Source organism: Podarcis vaucheri, assembly GCF_965113315.1.
Source record: "Podarcis vaucheri genome assembly, chromosome: 6".
In the NCBI taxonomy this organism is placed as follows: Eukaryota; Metazoa; Chordata; class Lepidosauria; order Squamata; family Lacertidae; genus Podarcis; species Podarcis vaucheri.
Window position 1 is genome coordinate 50,017,673 of NC_138764.1, and position 19,995 is coordinate 50,037,667.

Consider the following 19,995-nt stretch of genomic DNA (forward strand, 5'->3'; position numbering starts at 1 on the left):
GATTAGTGAAATCTGGCCCTATGAGCTCAGTTCTGGCGCTCAGAACAACTCTCTCTACTCAGCAGCTGTTCAGAGGCAACATGTTCTTTACATGTTTTTCATACTTGGCTCCAGCTGCTGGATCTACACAATGTAGATCTGGCAAGCCTGAAGTGTGCCTCCCCTGCCTCACAATACTCAGAAAAGACCTCATTTCTTTTTATTTAGAAAGTATTGCGTATGAGTTGGTTGTTAAAAATGCTAAAGTTATTGATGCACTCTCAAAAGGCTCCTGTGATCTCTGTTCTTGCAGGATAGGGTATTCTGGACTGATCTGGAGAATGAAGCAATATTCAGTGCCAATAGGCTGAATGGTCTGGACATCTCCATTTTAGCAGAGAACCTCAATAACCCTCATGATATTGTAGTCTTTCATGAGCTAAAGCAACCTAAAGGTAAGGCCATTGGTCTTTGAAGCTTAAACAGTCCCGAGTGCTTATGTAGCTGTCTCTGGCTCACTGAATGGGGATAATTAGTAAATCCAGTCATTGAATCAGTACAGGAAAAAATAGTCTTCACCAACCAGGTGCCCTTCAGACGTTATGGGATACAACTCCCATCAGCCCCTGCCAGCATGGCCAAAGATTAGAGATGATGAGAGCTGTCATCCAACATCTGGAGGATAGCAAGTTTGAGGAAGACTGGGGTATGAGGACCATTCAGTTCTGAAGTACTAATAGTCTTTATTTATGACAGTCATTACAATTTTTTAAATACCAAATTTAAAATACATTTGAAGATTAAATATATATATATCATCAAAAAGTGTTCATAAAATGGGCACATCCTATCCTTCTCAACTAAAAGGTGAACACCAATTAAGAGCAAGATGTGTAGGTGAATAGGAACATCTTCACCTGGTGCCTAAAGACTGATAGTGATGGCACTAGACACGTATCTCTGGTGACCTAGTGTTGGAGGAGGCACATGAAGAAAGACCTCAGATGATGAACACCAAGTCTGAATTGGATCTTGTGGGGAAAATGTTGGTCCCTATGGTATTGGGGTCCTGAGCCGCATAAGGCTTTATAGGTCAAAACCAGAACTTTGAATTGAGCCTGGAAATTAATTGGCAGCCAATGCTCTTGGGTCAGGATAAGTGTTGTATGATAAAACTTCCTACTTCCAATTAACAATCTGGCTGCTCAGTTCTGCACCAGCTGCAGTTTTCAAACCATATTCAAAGATAGCACCACATACAATGCATTGCAGTAATCTAACCTACAGGTTACCAGAACACAGACATGGAGGCCAAACCCAGAACTAAATTTCAATTGAATTGAATCTAGAAAATCCATCTCATCCAAGAGAGCTTTTAGAAGCAGTCTTTAGAAGCAGTGTAACTAGTTATGGATTAAAGAAACAATAATCTTCTACTACCTTGATATTAGGAGGGCTGCAGAATCTTTTTAGAGGCCTCACGCCTCCTTCCCAAAGTCCGGGAAACTTCTGTCTGGCTTAGGGAAGAAGGTGCAATGCTCTGGCAGGATCTGAGAGCCCTCCCTTGCGTGGTGAGTTCCAGCACCATTTTTTCTAGGAAAAAAAAAGCACTGACAAGAATGTTTAATTGACCTTTTTCATTTTCTCTTCCCACATTTAGCTCCAGATGCTTGTGAGCTCAGTTCTCTGCCAAATGGAGGTTGTGAATACCTATGTCTTCCTGCACCCCAAATCTCTTCACATTCTCCCAAGTATACCTGTGTTTGTCCTGATAATATGTGGTTGGGTCCCGACATGAAAAAGTGCTATAAAGGTAAAAAGCATTAGCCTTTATTCTGTGAACCTTCCCGCACACTGTTTAGGGCAAATCCTCTTCTGCTTTTAATAGACACTCCACCATTTCTGCTTTTCAGAACTCTGTGAATAAACATGTTATGTTCATTGTTTTTATTCTACACTTTTCATGGCATTATATACACTTTTTGGTTTTCCCCTCAGTCGTTTCCGTTCAGATGTAGGATGAGTTGATAGCTGACATTTTTTCCTCTCTGTTCTCCAGCTCCGCTATATCCCTAGAGACACTGAACTGGGATGGGTGGAGACAATTATGATTGGAGAGGGTTCATGTTGTATGTCCTTTATCCCCAGCTGTAGAATTGGAAGGTGGGAGGGTGGCTTCTCTTATTGTGAAAGATCTTGGAAACAGTTCAGTAAAACAACAAATCCTTAAATAAGTGAATTAGATTTCTTGGGCAAGATTGCATGCAGTATTCTAAGCCAGGAGAACTTGAGTGCCATCTCTTAAACTAGATTTCCAATTAGCTTCTATGTGAAATAATTCCCTGCCTTCTGGAGAAAATGAAGCTGTTCTGTGTAGCTGTTGAGGTGACTGTATATCGCTTATGTTTTCAGAGCTTCCAACTACCTCAACTAATGTGCCTACTACTCCTGCTACTACTGTTGCTACTGCTACAACTCACTTGTCCAATTTTACTGCCATCACTACGGTTGTTATGACTACTACTACTACTACCACCACCATTACAACTGGCAACAACAGTAATGATAGTACAGAAGGCCAAGAGACCACATCACGCATCTTCCTGGGCACTACAAGCCTACATTCACCCACAGCCACATCCAGTCTGGCAGACTCTAAGATAACAACAACAGGAAACAGCAACCTCTCCCAACACTGTAAGCAAAGTGGCTTTGAACCATTCTTCATTCTGATTCTCCAAGGCTCATAACTTGGACAGTTAGGCTAGTAATGTTGCAGTTTGGTTAAAGTACAGTGGTGCCCCACAAGACGAATGCCTCGCAAGACGAAAAACCCGCTAGACGAAAGGGTTTTCCATTTTTCGATGCGCTTCGCAAGATGAATTTCCCTATGGGCTTGCTTCGCAAGATGAAAACGTCTTGAGAGTCTTGCGATTTTTTTTGCTCCCCCCCTTTTCTAAGCCGCTAATAGCCTTTTAGCCGCTAAGCCGCTAAGCCTTTAAATATCCGCTAAACAGCTAATAGCGCTAAGCCGCTAATAGGGTTGCTTCGCAAGACAAAAAAACCGCTAGACGAAGAGACTTGCGGAACGGATTATTTTCGTCTTGCGAGGCACCACTGGAGTTGGCATTGCACATCTCCCTGCAGAAGTAAAATTGGGAATCTCTTGTCTATTCCCACCCACTTTATTTAATAAAATTCCTATCAGTTTAATATAAACTCTCATCACCACAGTAAAGAATCTAGTTTCAGGAGTTTTTTCAAGAACCTTGTTTTCCTGTGGGTACCATAGTCTGTTCTATGGTAATAGGAGCAATTTTTTAATTAATTACTTTAAATGGAAGATCTGCCTCAGGAGTGAAGAACCTGTGGTCCTCCAGATGTTAATACATACCTGATTTGTTTCCATAGCAAAACTCAAGAGTGAATACTGAAATTCGTTCCCAACTTCTTTTTTACCTCAGGCTGCAAGCCAAACCATGTGCCTATGAAAACATTGGTGGGTGTGGTAGTACTTATTAGCAACATTATTTCCTTATTAGCAAGCTAATGTCTCTTGTTAATAGCCTTGTGTGCCATCAGGATTCTCTTCAGATAACAATTGGCCTTTTAAGTTCTTTCTTACAAAAAAAATAAGAGGCACCAGAGGTTCCTTACTTGGCACTTAGTGATATTTTAAGTGTGAACAAATGCTTTTGGAACCAGTGGTTTACAGTCTTCACAGTTTTGTGAGAGCCTGTCACACTGAAAGTAGAAACTCCAATGTACAATATGGAAAAAAGCCAGTTTTGAACCAAGCCAATGAGCCCCAAGAAATCACCACACAGGAATTGCTCTTCCTTGCAGGCCCTGGAAAACATCAGCAGATGGTGGTGTGTCTGAATCCAAAGTCTCCATTTGCATAAAGAAGCAAATGCCTGGCAGATATTAGGTGTTCCTTGTTTATCAGCTCTGAGATGGAGCTCCCATTTGCCTTTCCCATTGTATTTTGAAAGCTAGTTCACATGCATGAATGGCTTCAAGAGTTATCTGCATCCATTCTTGTGTGAAAACACACAACGGTCTGTTACCCTGCGACTTCCAAACACACATGGCAAAGTAAATTTTCATACAATTTTCTGCCTTTTCACTTATTCCACTAGTGCACACCATGCAGACACAAAGGCCTCTAAGCAGACAGGCTAATGAATCACTGAATCAGTGTGGCCGTTACAGGGGCCTGCCTATGCCTAGTGAGATCTATTAAATTGGCTATACCTGCAAAGTCTGGTGGCATCTCCACCTGCTCCCTCATTGGAGTAGAATCTAGCTCAGGTGGGCCTAAATATTCTCTAAAACCCTCAATTTATATCCATAAATTAATCCACAGAATTCATCCCCCCACCAACTTGGTTTGCCTTTTTCTAGCTTTGAAACATGCTGCGCTACATAGAGGATTATGGCTACAGCAGTGATTTCTCTGTACTTTAACAGCAACATAATTCTGTTTCTAGAAAAGCTGGGTTCTGTATATTCTGGTGCATTTGCTGGTGCTGTCCATGAATTGTTGTTTGATTGAATCTTCTCTGGTTGCAGATGCCAACAGTGGGCAAGGTTTCGGATCAACTGTGATGGCTGCCATTATTGGAATTGTGGTTCCTGTTGGTAAGCATGTTTTTACTATATTTAAAGAGTGAGTTTTCCTGTTCACTTCCATTTTGTGGACCTGAACTGGCACTATTATTATTATTATTATTATTATTATTATTATTATTACCCCGCCCTCCCCAGCCAAGACCAGGCTCAGGGCGGCTAACAACCGATATAAAGAATTAAGAATGGAAACACCCATGGAGAGCCAATTTGAGAACTATAGTCTCCCTTGTGGCAACCATATATGCTTATTCCCTTCTCTCTTTTACCCCCCTAGTGGTGATTGGTTTGTTGTGCATGGGAGGGTATCTCATCTGGAGGAACTGGAAACGGAAAAACACGAAAAGCATGAACTTTGATAATCCTGTGTACAGGAAAACTACAGAAGAGGAAGATGAAGATGAAATCCATATTGGGAGAACAGCACAGATTGGGCATGTGTATCCAGCAGTAAGTGTCTGATTTTAACTTTCTGAATGGTCTCCTGGTATCCGCTGTGGGTGTATATCAAAACCATTAACTATTTTAGCTTCACAGTGTAGAGGCATTTTAGTGTGAGCCACCAAAGACTGCATTGGCCACGTTCATTATATTGTCATGACACTAACCATAACCTCCAACAGCTGTATCTACAAATAAGCAGAACAAGCTAAAGCCTCGGGCACACACATGAGCTATATGGATCATTTGGGTGCTGCAAAATTATATCAAGTCCCTGAAATGCATTATGCAGATGTGCCTTTAAGGCTACAATTCTAAGCATAGTTATTGGGCAAGGTGGGATTCCCTTACATACACTAGGAATTACCTTCAAATAAAAATGTATAGGATAGATGTCTTTTGAGGTATGGAAGAGCAGGAAAGAGCAAGAGCAGCACTTCTTCATTTAACATGGGCAGAGATTAAGAGTCAGGTGCTTCCCATCATCCAGACTCTTAAAACGTGAGTGCATATTTTTACAGTACTCTTGTCCTCTACCTTATGAGCAGCCACACTGAAACCATGGCGCATAAATGAGGATGTCAGAATTTGATTCCGAATATTAAAACATTCCACTAACCCAGGGCTGGGGAACCTTTGGCCCTCCAGATGTAATACTACAGTACCCATCATCCCTGACTGGCCTCCGCTTCAGCCTCCAAGTCTGGTCTGCTCTCTGCCACAGCCTCTTCCTGCTCAGCAAACCCTGTTCCCTCTTCAGCTTCTGACACCTCCTCCTTCTCTGCTCCCTCTTCTGTCTCTGAACACTCGTCGCCATCGTCCCACCATCAAGCCCCTCGCTCTGAGCCTTTCCCTGGGGCTTCCTTTGGGGGTTTCCCAGCTGGTGCCTCCCACCATTTCTCTGCATCCAGCTAGTCCATGACACCAGTATTCTGCCCCACATTGTGATTTCCATGAAGCAATTCCTTTCTTCCCCACATCACACCAAAACTAGAGGCACTGACTGTGGCGTTCGTACGGAGCCCCCAGTCGTCTCACGGACTACTGATCCGTACACCACTAATCCGCTGCCACCATCCAGGTCCTCCCTGGTAAAATCATTTCAGTCTCAGTCAGCTTCTCAATTAATAAAAAGAGTGTATTTTATTTCAGACACAAACAAACTTTTACAGCATTCCAAAAGTTGTTGCTCTTTACTTTCTTAGCCTTATTTTCCCTCTCTCTATCTCTTCTACCTCCCCACACTCAAGAACCCACTGCCCTAACTGTCTCTCTATTACCAACTGCCTTTCCCAACCAGCCAACCCACTAAAACCAACCAACAACTCCCAACGAACTCCTCCCAGAACTGGTTTTATAGTCCCACTGACTCCACCCCCCAGGTCCTGTCTGTGCAACCTATTTAACTATTTCCCCTCCAGCACTCTCTCATATATGTTAACGTCACACTGACACCTTTCTGTTTTCCTTCCCAACAGCGTGTAGCATTAAGCCTAGAAGACGATGGGTTACCATGAGGACCGCACCTGCACCAACCCCACAGCCGGTGGATTGATAGATATGCACTGAACACGCCTGCTGTGGATCACGGAGTCCACTTTCTTTTATCTCCTTCTCTCCTTTAATGGTTTATTTATGTTGCAGAAGGGTAACCACAAAGTAATAATGAACTGCAAACATCCAAAGGATGTGAGAGTTTTGTATGTATAATCTTTTATACACCTTTTAAGCTTCTTGCACTATCCATCCGTAATGGCGAGGAGGCTGCTCTACTGTGGGGCTACTAACTCGGTGTATAGAACCAGCCAGACCCAAGGGTCGGTAGCATATGTGTCATTTTTAAAAGCTATATTTATAGAAATTTTGTAAAAAATGTCGGACATACTTTGTGGCTATCCATCAACATAAGAAAGAAAAGGAAAAAAAGAGGTCTATACAAGCCGTTTAGGATATTTATTAACAAATTCTGGATATAAGGTTTGTTCTGTACATACACTTAGAGGATGAGAGTATTTATTTTTTGTATGCTTGGCTCGCTGTGCATAGATTATCTGTGTATATACCTATCTACACTGGATAGGTATATAGACATACACATATATAAATAAGTATATATATATATAAATATATATATATGAATATATTTTAGAAAGACTAGCCCATCTTTATGGGAAATAGGGTAATAAAATTCTTAAGGGATGTTTTGTGGAAGATTTTGCTTTGAAATCTAAAGCCTCTGAGTAAGGATTACAGCTGTTACATTAGGATAGTCCATGACTGTCAAAGAAACAAATGTGCCCCCATAATGAACAAAACCAAATTCTGTCCTGGCAGATGAACCAGCTCATGGCTTAGACATCTTTGCACAATTGTTGCACTCCAGGAAATCCTCATAGGCACAGGAATTCTCACTCACACACATGGTAAACCTCCCGAATACGATTCCCCATTCATTGTAAATGGAGGGAACAGCTTTGCACAGAAAGGGGTGTCCTCCACTGAAGTGAATGGGGAAGCCCAGAACCTCAGCACAGACATCGAGGGCAATGCTTGCAATCCCAAGCCATTAATCTGGCAGGTTTAGACATACATTAGCAAGTTTAGGGTGCCAATCTTATTCAAAAGAAGTCTCGTTATGTTTAACTGAATATACTTCAAAGTGTGCATGTTTAAGATTACACTTAATGGGGGTGAGTTGGGTTGCTCTGCCCCATGGATTATTCTCAGTTTTGATTTGGTTATACCTCCCACACCCCTTAAAAAAAACACCAAACCAACAGCACACAGGACAAAAAAGTCAATGATAAAGGTGACAGTGGTATCCAGAGAGGTCATCTGAACACTTTCCTATGACAGATTTCTGTAGCTTTTGAACAGTAAGACAAATGACGCTGAGTAATATTATGCCCTCAAGGGTATATCTACACCAGCACAACTTTACATTGTTTTTTACTTCACTCTGATTAGCTTTGTGCTTTGTTGTACTGGTCTTAATTTGTACCCATTTCCCTACATTCATGCAATTCCTCACGAATTTCCTTTGTGGGGTGGTTTAAATCATGGCAAATTCATGCTGCTATAACAATTCACCCTTGCACCCATCTCTGTACCAATAGCTTTAGTATGAGGTGGTGGGAGAAACTTAAATGCAGCCCTATGCATGTTTACTCGGAAGTAACTGAGCAATCCTAATTCCCAGTGTGCATAAGTGGAGGGGTTTAGGGTGCAGCTTCCATCTGCTGTGATCAGTGAACTTGAGGTATGTCTGGGAATGTCAAGGAGCCTAGATTATTCAAAAACAGAAATACCTTTTTTCTCTTTCTCAAAAAAGAAATAAGAGAGGTATATATTTGGGCAACATTAACAAGGTACTAACCTGCATGTGAAAAACACCTAGCCAGGGTGCCAAGATGCAAGCTAAGACAAAGGCAGAAGTTGAAGAATTCATGAAAATATGCTGGTGCAGACATGCATCACACTTAATCATAGTTTAGCATAATGAGAATGAGCTGCAGCAAACCTCAGGCTCATATTCTTCCTTTCTCCTCCAGAGCAGCTGCTAGGAGGAGATAATCACAGTTTAGTGCATCATCTGAACTGGGCCAACTGTGGTTAATTTTAACTGTGGCTCTTTTGAAACAGCCAACTTCAAACCATAGTTAACACTAACCATAGTTTAGGGTGCAAATGACACACTGAACTGCTGCTCATTGAAATCAGAAGCAAAGGCTCCCAAGCTCCTCACAGCCACACTGGAGGCAGGGAAGCACTCATTCATCCAAACATGTTGATCTGTTTTTATACACACCCTGTATAAAATTAGCTTGTGTGTCGGGACTTCACTTTTTTCTGTGCAATATGCTGCAGCTTATCTCGTCATTGCTTGTTTATATAAAGCTGTTGATGTTTAATGCAACAGTTAGTACTCAAGAGTTTCTTCCTGTAAACCTTATCAGTAGTTCCTCAATGAGAAGATCAGTAAGCACAAACTTTCCCTGAAGGGCATCTTGGCCACCATTACTGATCTTCCCCTGCAATCCATGACTGTAGGGGAGCTTGGAATGTGTCCTGGGATGCATTTTCAATAGATGGGCTGTGAGGACCAAAAAGATCCATGTGGTCTGAATATTCATCCTTAAACATGTCCCCAGAATCCCCTGCAACAAGCGTAAAATTCCTCAATAGACAAGTAATTGCAAAGCGTAAAATTCCTCAGTAGACAAGTAAGTGCAAAGGGTTCATTGAAGAAAGTTTGAAAATTGCTGAGCTAGCAGATATGGGAAAGCAGAAAATGTACTCCCCCAGAGTCCAGGACAGTCTGGCCATTATTCAACCCAAGATAAAAATTCGTTATCATTATCTTCCCTTCCCCCAAATAGTTCAGGGCAACACATGTGAGTCCCTCCTCCTTTTATCTTCTCAGCAACCTTGTGAGGTAGGTTGGGCTGAGAGTGAGTGACAGGCCCAAGGTCACCCAGAAAGCTTCATGACAACAGGAATTTGAACCTTTGAGGTCTAATTAAACTTTTGGCTGAATAATTTACTGCTTGTACCCCACCCATCTGACTGGGTTGCCCCAGCCACTCTGGGCAGCTTCCAACCGAATATAAAAAACACAAGAAGACATTAAAAACTTCCCGATTCAGGGCTGTCTTCAGATGTCTACAGAAAGCCATACAATTGTTGAATTCATATAATTCTGTAGCTGTCTACGGCCACTGACCCTCCAACCTGCAATCATTCTGGTTATTTTCCCTGAGGTTACTCTCCTGCAGCTCCTGTAAAATGCAAAGTTTCCAGTTCATCTGTAGTCTTTTCAGACCGATCCATTAGCACAAGAATCCCACTAAAACTGAACAGACATTTTGTACTGCTTAGTAGTCTCAAGTTAACATCAGTAACTTAAAACCCTGGATTGACATTATGAAGGAATCTCCATCTTGCAGGAAACACTGAACATGATGTGGAATCAGGCCTTTGATTTGAAGTTTAATCGTTATGAATAAAAATCTGCTGTTTTTATACTTGAGTCTATTACAAAATGTGACTGTTTGATTTATAAAGGCCACACTGTTGTTTCTATATCACTTTCAGAAAATAAATAATTTTGCAAACATAATGGCCAACCCACTTTCATAAAAGAAATCCACTTGCACAATGGATACTTTTCTTATGGATTCTCTTATCCTCCTTCTAGCCCCTTATTTGTCGCAAAAATTCTGCTCTGGAGGTCCGCTACCTCTCCAGAGCAGATTTTAGGGGACATGCAAAGGGGAGTGATGAGAAGCAGCAGCTCACTTCCACTATGTTGGATTTCACCTCAAGTGATTTAAGTGATGACTTTTGTATGGTAAGCAGCCATTGCAGATGAAGTCCAGCCGGCACTGTTTTCATATTGCTTTATGCCACCTCAGACAAAATGCCTCACATGTTTCACTGCAGACACGATGTGATGTATGGATATATTTATGTGTGGACTCTGCATATTACACACTGGCGGTTTTTATTTTTTCAAAATCTACTGCAGAACACTTCCCAAACTATTTGATACTTGAAACTCAAGTTTGCATTCTTTCTCCAACAAATGCTGGTCTAACAAGGCCTCTCTTCTCTACTTTTTGACTGCTTTTGGCATGCATGACAGCTTGGCTTAGCATGAGGTGCATGAGCTGGAACAAACCCAAATGAGCATCAGGCTCACACACTCTCCCCCTCCCCTTTCTTCCACCGATGTGGCTGGGAAGAAGACTTCGGCACTGTTTACTTTCATTTTTACTACCTCTCAGGCTATATGCATATTAGCAGCTTAAAACGCAGCAAGGTCCTTTTCCCACACTCCTTTTCGAGTCACTTTTTTTTTTTTTACACCACTATACACCTCAGAGATGGAGCAGGGATGTCTCCACCCAATGCTTGTTATCTGATTTGTTCCCCTGCATCAAACTATTCAGTTAAGTTGTCATCTACACATCTGCAACAGTTATCTCCAATGTACATATCTCAGCTTAAGCACAGTTTATACTTTCAAATTAGATGGAAGCTGATTTGAGAGAAAGTGCATTAAATAGCATTATTTCTCAAGATACATATTGCGGATAACATCATATGTATTCGGCTTCAAACACCAGTGAGCATACTAGAGCAGAAGTAAACATTAATAAATACACAGTCTCAGTTGATTGTTGGATGCAGACCAAAAACTGAAATTTAACAAACAGGTCAATTTCAAAAGCAGTCAATTTCAAATCATGGGTGAGCTGGCTTGTTAAATTAAAATAAATTTAAATAACCGGTGTTTGTTGTAAACCACAATCCTAGATTCGCATCCAACAGCAAGCCAAAAAATGAAAAGTAAACACTGCTGAAGTCGTCCTTCCCATTGTGCAGGAAGAAAGGGAACAAGAGGTGCTTGTTTTCTAACATGCATATTGTACTAAGCCATGGTTTAGCATGACATGCAAACCAGGTCAGAGTTTTCTGGTATCCATGGTTCATCTCCCAGTTGCAAAAGCAGTTTATTAAGCAGCACTTGGGAGGAAGGCAATAGTAGTTACTCATAAAAATGTAAGGATTGCTACACCTTCAGTACTCAGTGCACAGCCCTTTTTCACAGTCAGTCAGTCACCTGTTTCACACATGTCTATACATCAGGTGTGGGGAGCCTTTGGCTTGCCTGACATTGCAGAATTATAACTTCCATCATCCCAATGTTTGCTGGGACTCATGGGAGTTGTAGTTCAGCAACATCTGGAGTGTCAAAGGTTCTACACATCCACTATATATTACTTGTGTGGTATGATGACTCTCCAGCTGAATGTTTGGACTGTCCTCATGGAAAGTATTGTTTTATATGAAATCTGTGATAGTTCAGTCACATGTGTGAGTCATCTCTTAATGACAAATGAGTGATGAAATCATGTTTGAACTGGCCACACAGGTCCCATTAAAAGAGTGTGTGTTTGTTTTTTAAGGATGTAGTATAATTTGCACCTTCAGAAAGATATGCCCTTTGTTTATAACGTATTGAGAAACAAATATTTCCCATTTCTGCTAGATTTTGCAAACAGAGGCCTATGAGTAAATACACACTTTTGAAGAAAGCTGGAGAGGGAGAAAAGAAAATGTGATTCAATTGTTAATTTTACTACAAGGTCATGCACTATGTGCATGAAGAACAATAACAAGGAGAGATCTTTGTATGTAATAACTGTAACTAACCTCAATCTGTAAATAGATTTGAAGGCTCTACAGTTTTGATACTTTTTTAAGAAAAAACAATAAAAACCTTGTATAAATCCCATGTGTAAAAAGGCTGGAATTCCCCACCCCCCAAATCATTGTAAATTACTATGATGTGACATTTTCCTGCTTTCCAACTTGACAGATTTGTAACTAAATCAAGTCAATAACCAAATTTTCTTTTTAAAAAATGATTTGTTTTCCATGTGTTAATTGGGAGCGTTATAATCTTGTTTAACACTGTAACCATTTCTGACCTCTGTCTTTGTCATATGGAAGTTCCATTAGGATGCGTTCTTGCTTGGTGCCTTTTGTGTTTCTGTTTTTCTGAACAAAAGGTCTAGGGATTTGGGATGTGGGAGGGCTCTGCTATTTATAACATTTGCTGTACTTACATCAGTAGGGGGTACTGAAAACCAAATGAATACATTTGTAAGACAGTGCACTGTTTCTATAGAGATTAAATTTTTTTATTGGCAGATTGTAATGTGTTGTTTTGTTTAATGACACCCACCACCGCTGAAGAAAATATCAAACTGCTCCTAAATCAACTTGACAGATTACACACACAAGCCTACACATGGGTTTAGCACAAATGGCTAATTTCAGTATGAACACAAACCTAGGTTAACCATTTGTAGGATGTCATTGGCCTAAATTGGAAGCAAGCAGGAGGACTAACGCTTCCACATTTACAAAAATTATTTGCCTTGATTTATATTTTACATGTCACAGGTGGTTATTTACAAGCTTGTTCTGACTCGTAGACTTTAACATCACCAGTCTTCCTCTCATGAAACTGGTCAGTTCTCTCAATAACTGTACCTTTTAGCTACTTGCAAAGAAAAGCTACTTAGGCTACAGTCCAACATATATTCACTTAGGAGTAAGTAATAATAATAATAATTTATTATTTATACCCCGCCCATCTGGTTGGGTTTCCCCAGCCACTCTGGGCGGCTTCCAAAAGAATATTAAAATACTGTGATACATCAAACATTAAAAGCTTCCCTAAACAGGGCTGCCTTCAGATGTCTTCTAAAAGTCTGGTAGTTGTTGTTCTCTTTGACATCTGGTGGGAGGGCGTTCCACAGGGAGGGGGCCACTACCGAGAAGGCCCTCTGCCTGGTTCCCTGTAACTTTGCTTCTTGCAGTGAGGGAACCGCCAGAAGGCCCTCGGTGCTGGACCTCAGTGTCCGGGCAGAACGATGGGGGTGGAGACGCTCCTTCAGGTATACTGGACCGAGGCCGTTTAGGGCTTTAAAGGTCAGCACCAACACTTTGAATTGTGCTCAGAAACGTACTGGGAGCCAATGTAGGTCTTTCAAGACCGGTGTTATATGGTCTCGGCGGCCGCTCCCAGTCACCAGTCTGGCTGCTGCATTCTGGATTAGTTGTAGTTTCCGGGTCACCTTCAAAGGTAGCCCGACGTCTCATTAAAGTCAATCAAACTTTAATTTTTTTAAAAAAACCTTTATGCCAGTGCTATTTTTCTAGAAAAAGAGACAGACAACATCAATTGGCATAGCCAACTTCAAAATAATTAGAAAACACTCTTGTTTTCTAATGACATCTATATTTAGTAAAACTTGTTTCTGTCATTTTTTAAAATTGGTTGTGGATTTCCTATCGCGCACATCTGCACTGGGTTTGTTTGTTTTTTCAAGTATATATATGCTAGGGGCAGGGCGACTGTAACACCAATATAACTCTCTTCTCTACGTCCCCACCCTCCAAATATGCTGTATCTGAATTGCACAATGTGCTTTTGTCTTTCAAGTATGCACTTGGAAGATTCCCAAGAGATGAAATGGGACATACATTCCTTCCTCAATCCCACAACACACCAAATGGGATTTATAGTTTTGCTGTTCACTGAAATGCCGTGGATTCAATACAAATTCAAGTGCTCAATGCAAATCCGAATTTAATCCAGGTTATCTCTACTTGGTGACCCAATTAAAGTCAATTGAATTCCTGGCACCAATTTTGGCGTTCCTGTACCCTGAAAGACCATAAACAGTTCACATATCCTGGCTGAATAGTGAACAATATAGTTGCCACATTGTGTGTCTCAGGACTTCAGTGCCTTTAGCAACTTTGCAGAAACAAGACACCGTACAGCCTTCTCCATCGCTACATCAATGAGGCGCTGGATAAATTTAGGGTTGCTCCTGAGCATATACCAAACGCCTTCCCATCCTGTGTAAAAGGGAGAGCACGTCTGAGCATATGTGGGGGGCAGAAGGCTCTCTTCAAAAATAACCACCAGAATTTAAAGCGCACCCCTCGCGGATTTGTAACCTGTCAGGCCAATATGAAATTTTGGCTAACCGGACAACCCCAACTGAATCACTGCTAGTCATCTCGTGTTAGGACCCTGCCTAGGTTGGCACCCCATAAATGCGGACGCTCTGCCCTCGCTCTCTTCTGAGAGTTGCTGGGTTTAACCGCAACGTTTAACGGGGCTGGAAAGCGATCAGTAGAAGCATTTCTTCTCAGCAGAACCCCATTCATTATTTTTAATGGGGCTCCGCTTTGCTATAACTTTTTAGGGGGCGGAGGTGCAATTCACAAATACAGCACTCTAAAATCCTGCTTTGAAATAATAATAATAATAATAATAATAATAATAATAATAATAATAATAATAATTTGCTTTTTATCGCTGTTAATAACAATTCATCCCCCAAAAGATATAGAAATCCCATACTCTATTTTGCCCCGCAATAAACATGCAAAAGCGGGGAAAGAGCCCGGAAGCTAGGCAGCCTATATGAATCTAAACATAAGTCTATACATCGGCCTGGGTCTAGTGGCTCCGCTCTACTTGACCCTCGTCATCACTATGGCGAAAGCCCTTTGCACTTCGCATTGGAAGTTAAAGCAGGGCATTTAAAGTCGGAAGTGAACATAGATATTGACAGAGATGGCGTTTGACTCTATAACTCTTCTATCTCTATGGTCTTTGAACCGCGCCGTAAAGCCCGCGACAAGCAAAACCTTGATTCCTCCGTGTGCGCCTGCGCAACCCTGCCCTTCGGTGACGCACATTTCCCGCGCTCGCTTGCACGGAGCTTCCCGTGCGCGGTGCATGCTGGTGTCTCGGCGGGCCGGTGGGGCATATGCGGCTATGGCGAGCGACTTCTATCTGCGTTATTACGTTGGGCACAAGGGCAAGTTCGGCCACGAGTTTCTCGAGTTCGAGTTCCGCCCTGACGGTGAGGCTCAGGGTTTCCGCTTGGGGAAGGCGAGAGAGGATCTCCCCGGGATACGAGGCCTGGCGGGACGGAGGAGCGAGGGAGCCCCTTGCACCTGGGAGGGACGAAGGGGCCTGTCGCCTGAGGAGGGAGAAGAGACCCCCCGGGGGGGGGTTGGCGTGGAGGGAGGCGGGAAGGGGGTATTGCTCGTTGAGAAAAGGAAATGGGGTCGGGGAAAAGTTAGCCGAAGAGAGGAAGGTGGCTCCTGGGGAGAGCGGCATTTCAGTAACAAGAGGGGTTGGTTAGTGGCAGGCTGGCCTCGGCCCAGTATACCTGAAGGAGCGTCTCCACCCCCATCGTTCTGCCTGGACGCTGAGGTCCAGCGCCGAGGGCCTTTTGGCGGTTCTCTCATTGCGAGAAGCCAAGTTACAAGGAACCAGGCACAGGGCCTTCTCGGTAGTGGCGCCCTCCCTGTGGAACGCCCTCCCACCAGATGTCAAAGGAAAAACAACTACCAGACTTTTAGAAGCCCTGTTTAGGGAAGCTTTTAATGTTTGATGCATTACTGTATTTTAATATTTTGTTGGAAGCTGCCCAGAGCGGCTGGGGAAGCCCAGCCAGATGGGAGAGACATAAATAAATTATTATTATTATTGTTATTGTTATTATTATTATGTGAAACTCTCAGTGGGGTAAAGTAAGTTACAGTTTTTGACAGAGGGTTTTCGAGAGCTGTCTTTTCCTGCCGGTGCAGGAGTGCTAGAATAAGATCCTTTTGAGAGTTTATGGTGAGAGGATCAAGGGAGAGGGAAATTGGAGAGAAAAGCATCCTCTCTGCTGAGAAGGCACTGAAAAGCTGATCGTACACCCCCACCCCTTCCCTGTTAGTTGACTGAGGAGGGAGCAAGTCACTCTTTATAGTGGTCCAGAACACTTCCCTTTGCAGGGAGCAAACTCTACTTGCGAGTAATGGTCTTTGTGAGCCTGCAGAACTTGGTTGTATCTAGGGTGTATGGATGTGTGGATGCTGAACAGAAAGGGGCGCAGAAACCAGGTGTTTTTAAGTCACTGGGCAACAGTTATCTCCCTGGCCTGACTTTCAACCCATTGCCTTCTTTAGCCCCTTCAAGACTTTGCAGACACAAGTTAAAGGGGAAAATGTGAATTAAATTAAGCCCAAGTTCTGTATTGCTTTGCTGCTTTGTGTAGTGTAGTGTAGTGTAGTGTAGTGTAGTGTAGTGTAGTGTAGTGTAGTGTAGTGTAGTGTAGTGTTGAATGTCATATTATCTCTTTCAACAGGGAAGCTGAGATATGCAAACAACAGCAATTATAAAAATGATGTCATGATCAGAAAAGAAGTAAGTTGACTGTGTTTAAATAATTTATAGAATTTTTGTGTCCTACAGTGTGAGTTCTCTGGGTACCTCACAACACAAATTAAAATATAAATGTAAGATAAAATATAAGTGTTAAAATCTAATTAATGCATATTTAATTTAATTTTTATTAATTTAGTTAATAGAAACAAATTAAGCAGGTGTATTTTAATTGTATTTTTGTGATTTAGAGTGACCAGTGGATGTCTTGAGTTTATATAACTGTGCATCCAATGCAAACCATTAAATTTGCCTATTACTGTCTTTTACTACATATCTAATGTTCCCCTTTTAGCTGTATTATTGAAACTTGGACTCAAAATATTTAGTTGTAGCTAATAGAATTTAGCTTTTTGTTTCTATACATATCTTCACACATCTTAAGTGTATGTATTTGGATAGTAAAAATCTGCAAACTTCAAAAAATGTCATAAATAATCTATGTCTGTATCTCAAAAGTTACATCTAGTATTCACTCTATAAATTTGTTTGCAGATGTTTTGGCCAATATATGCTGAGCTCATTCCAGTGGATAGCAAAACATGTACTTAGTTGTTGATCAAAATAAATTAATACAACAGTAGTGAGCAAACAACACACACTTATTTCTGTACTAGACTTTATTTTAAAGTTAAAATGCTACTATTTACATGCTGCTCTAGGCCTACGTACACAAAAGTGTGATGGAAGAGTTAAAGAGGATAATCGATGACAGTGAAATCACGAAAGAAGATGATGCATTATGGCCGCCTCCTGACAGAGTTGGCCGGCAGGTTAGCAAATTCATGGCTTCCCATATAAATATTTTAAGTTGACAGGTGTACAGAAGTTAATGTTTACACATGCAGCTGCTATTTCTGTAAACAGATGGGTAGAAATCTTATATCTGTTTCTACTGAACAGAATATCTTGTTGGAGTAGATCTTGAAAGACATCTGGGAAAAAGTTATTGGAGGTGGGAACGAGGCATCCATATCTCTCCTCTCTCTCTCTCTCTCTCTCTCTCTCTCTCTCTCTGTGTGTGTGTGTGTGTAGGTGTGTAGGTGTGAAATGGTCATTTTATTATTGATCTTCAAACAGTGCTCTGAAATTATTTATTTATTTATTTATTTTTCCAGGAGCTTGAAATTGTAATTGGTGATGAACACATCTCTTTTACCACATCAAAAATTGGTTCTCTTATTGATGTAAATCAGTCCAAGTAAGTGCTCTTTGACCAGCCGCTACAACCGTTGTAGTGCTCTTTTTGAAGACTATTCACTAAGCTAGTTTTGTTAGCGGATTGGGAAGAAGGTGAGGCAGAAGCAGTGCAGCTCTGTCCGGTTGTCTTGCTTAAGATGCCTTTATAAATGCTGTACCATGTATTTGTGGCCAAGCTGGAAATACAGTTATTACACTGATTTTAAGTAATAATAATTTAGCAAACCTGAAGAACAGCATGTAGAATTTGTCTCAGCTTTGGCATTGCATTATTTGCTCACTCATTTAACTCATTCTACCCTGAGGACAAACAAAACCTTTCATAAGCGCCCTACTAAAGCCATCTGGTTTATCCCCAGCTGCTAAAAGCCAGCCAAAGAAATCTTGCAGTACAGTGGTTTAAGAACACCTCTGTTTACGAACTATTCAGTTTACGAACTCTGCAAAACTGGAAGTAGTGTCCCGCTTTGCAAACTTTACCTTGGTCTAAGAACAGAAGCCGAACGGTGGAAGGGCATTGGCGGTAGGAGGCCTCATTAGGGAAAGCACACCTCGGTAGAATGGACTTCCAGAACGGATTAAGTTCGCAAACCTAGTTACCACTGTACTACCAAAAGATGCTTGAATTTTGATAAGTGACTAGGAGATTCTCATACTGAGTTCCTGAAACAGAGTATGATTATGAATTGGTCACATAATATTTTAAAAATATTTTATTTCTGTTTGTTTTTCCTTTTGCACTTCAGGGATCCAGAAGGTCTAAGAGTGTTTTACTACCTTGTCCAGGACCTCAAGTGTCTCGTCTTCAGTCTCATTGGATTACACTTCAAGATTAAGCCAATTTAAATTGTATGGATTTAAATTTGTACTGTAAAGTTTCTTTCGGTGGGGTCACTTTCCATTCCTTATCTCTCATTGGTTTTATGTGTGTCAGATTTTTTACAGAGTGAATTTAATAAATGCTAAAAAGCTTTTTTTCCTTTTTATTTAAAATGTGTTTGTTATCAAGACTAAACTTTGGGGAAAGCATTAAGATTTTTTTTAAGTATGGTTGGCTTAATTTCTACTGGGAAGGGAAGAGGAGGTTCAGCAACACAACAATGGACATTTTTAAGTATCTGTTAATCTATCCCTTTTTAGTGAGGTTTTAATGAGGATTAGATATTTGATATTCCTGTGCAGTATTGAGGCTCATTCTCAGATGCCAACACTATTAATACATGGAAGAGCTGTTTCATACATTGCAATGAATGTGTCTACTTGCTTTGAAACATTACAGCTGAGAGTAGAATCCCTTCTCCAGAGTTCCAGAAAAGTGAAAAAAGAAGAAATTTGCAGGGATTGGATAACAATCTCCTCTAAAAGATTGTTGAAAGAAGGTGTTTCTTAGGTGCCAAAGGAAAATAGATATGAAACTTGTCTGATACATAACAGGAGCGATGACCAGTGAAGTCGTCAATTTTGCTGCTGAAACGAAATTGCTTTGGTATCAGGGTGGTTAAAAAAATAAGGGGTTGCAGAGAGCTCCAGAAGAATCTCTCCAAATTTGGCAAAGGGACAGTTAAATGGCAAGTGCAATTCAGTGTAAGCAAGTGTTACACACTGGTGCAAAAGAATTGATTTTGCATATATGCCCATGGACTCTGAAGTGGTGGTTTCTGACCAGGAACAAGACCTTGTAATTGTAGTGGATATCTCAAAGATGTCAACCCAGTGTACATACAGCAGCTGTGAAAAAGGTGAATACTGTGATAGGAATCATTAGCAGGAAGACTGAAAATAAAACGGCTGTACCGGCCTTGGGTGCAAGTGCACTTGGACTGTGTTACCTATGTTTTAAAAAGCACCCTCTCCCTTTCGAAACTAACAAAAATGGCACAAGTATTGTTAGGGAAGTGGGACTCGGGGGATACTGTACACCATGCAAA

The 19,995-nt window shown here is 41.3% G+C and overlaps 2 protein-coding genes across 5 annotated transcripts in view; both read left to right on the top strand.

The window, feature by feature from the left end:
- Window positions 1-12,778, top strand: part of LRP8 (LDL receptor related protein 8) — a 203,104-nt gene extending 190,326 nt beyond the window's left edge. For all 4 annotated transcript variants that reach the window (XM_082225617.1, XM_082225619.1, XM_082225616.1 and 1 more), the window contains 6 exons: window positions 293-434; window positions 1,640-1,792; window positions 2,392-2,676; window positions 4,555-4,623; window positions 4,889-5,061; window positions 6,531-12,778. In XM_082225617.1, the coding sequence (XP_082081743.1) occupies window positions 293-434; window positions 1,640-1,792; window positions 2,392-2,676; window positions 4,555-4,623; window positions 4,889-5,061; window positions 6,531-6,569 (861 nt within the window). In that variant the 3' untranslated portion in view covers window positions 6,570-12,778. The remainder of the gene's footprint in view (window positions 1-292; window positions 435-1,639; window positions 1,793-2,391; window positions 2,677-4,554; window positions 4,624-4,888; window positions 5,062-6,530) is intronic.
- A 2,565-nt stretch (window positions 12,779-15,343) lies between these two features.
- MAGOH (mago homolog, exon junction complex subunit) lies at window positions 15,344-19,039 on the top strand. The gene is made up of 5 exons (XM_082225714.1): window positions 15,344-15,512; window positions 16,791-16,849; window positions 17,530-17,640; window positions 17,986-18,068; window positions 18,814-19,039. Exons 1-5 carry the CDS (start codon window positions 15,386-15,388, stop codon window positions 18,911-18,913), a joined length of 480 nt encoding a protein of 159 aa, XP_082081840.1. The 5' UTR covers window positions 15,344-15,385; the 3' UTR covers window positions 18,914-19,039.
- Window positions 19,040-19,995: the final 956 nt, after the last annotated feature.

Bases quoted from the DNA above. Each gene is read 5' to 3' on its own strand.
- MAGOH (XM_082225714.1), top strand. From the start codon at position 15,386: ATGCTGGTGTCTCGGCGGGCCGGTGGGGCATATGCGGCTATGGCGAGC. The intron at 16,850-17,529 runs GTAAGTTGACTG...ATGCTGCTCTAG, and splicing joins ATGTCATGATCAGAAAAGAA to GCCTACGTACACAAAAGTGT. The intron at 18,069-18,813 runs GTAAGTGCTCTT...TTTGCACTTCAG, and splicing joins ATTGATGTAAATCAGTCCAA to GGATCCAGAAGGTCTAAGAG.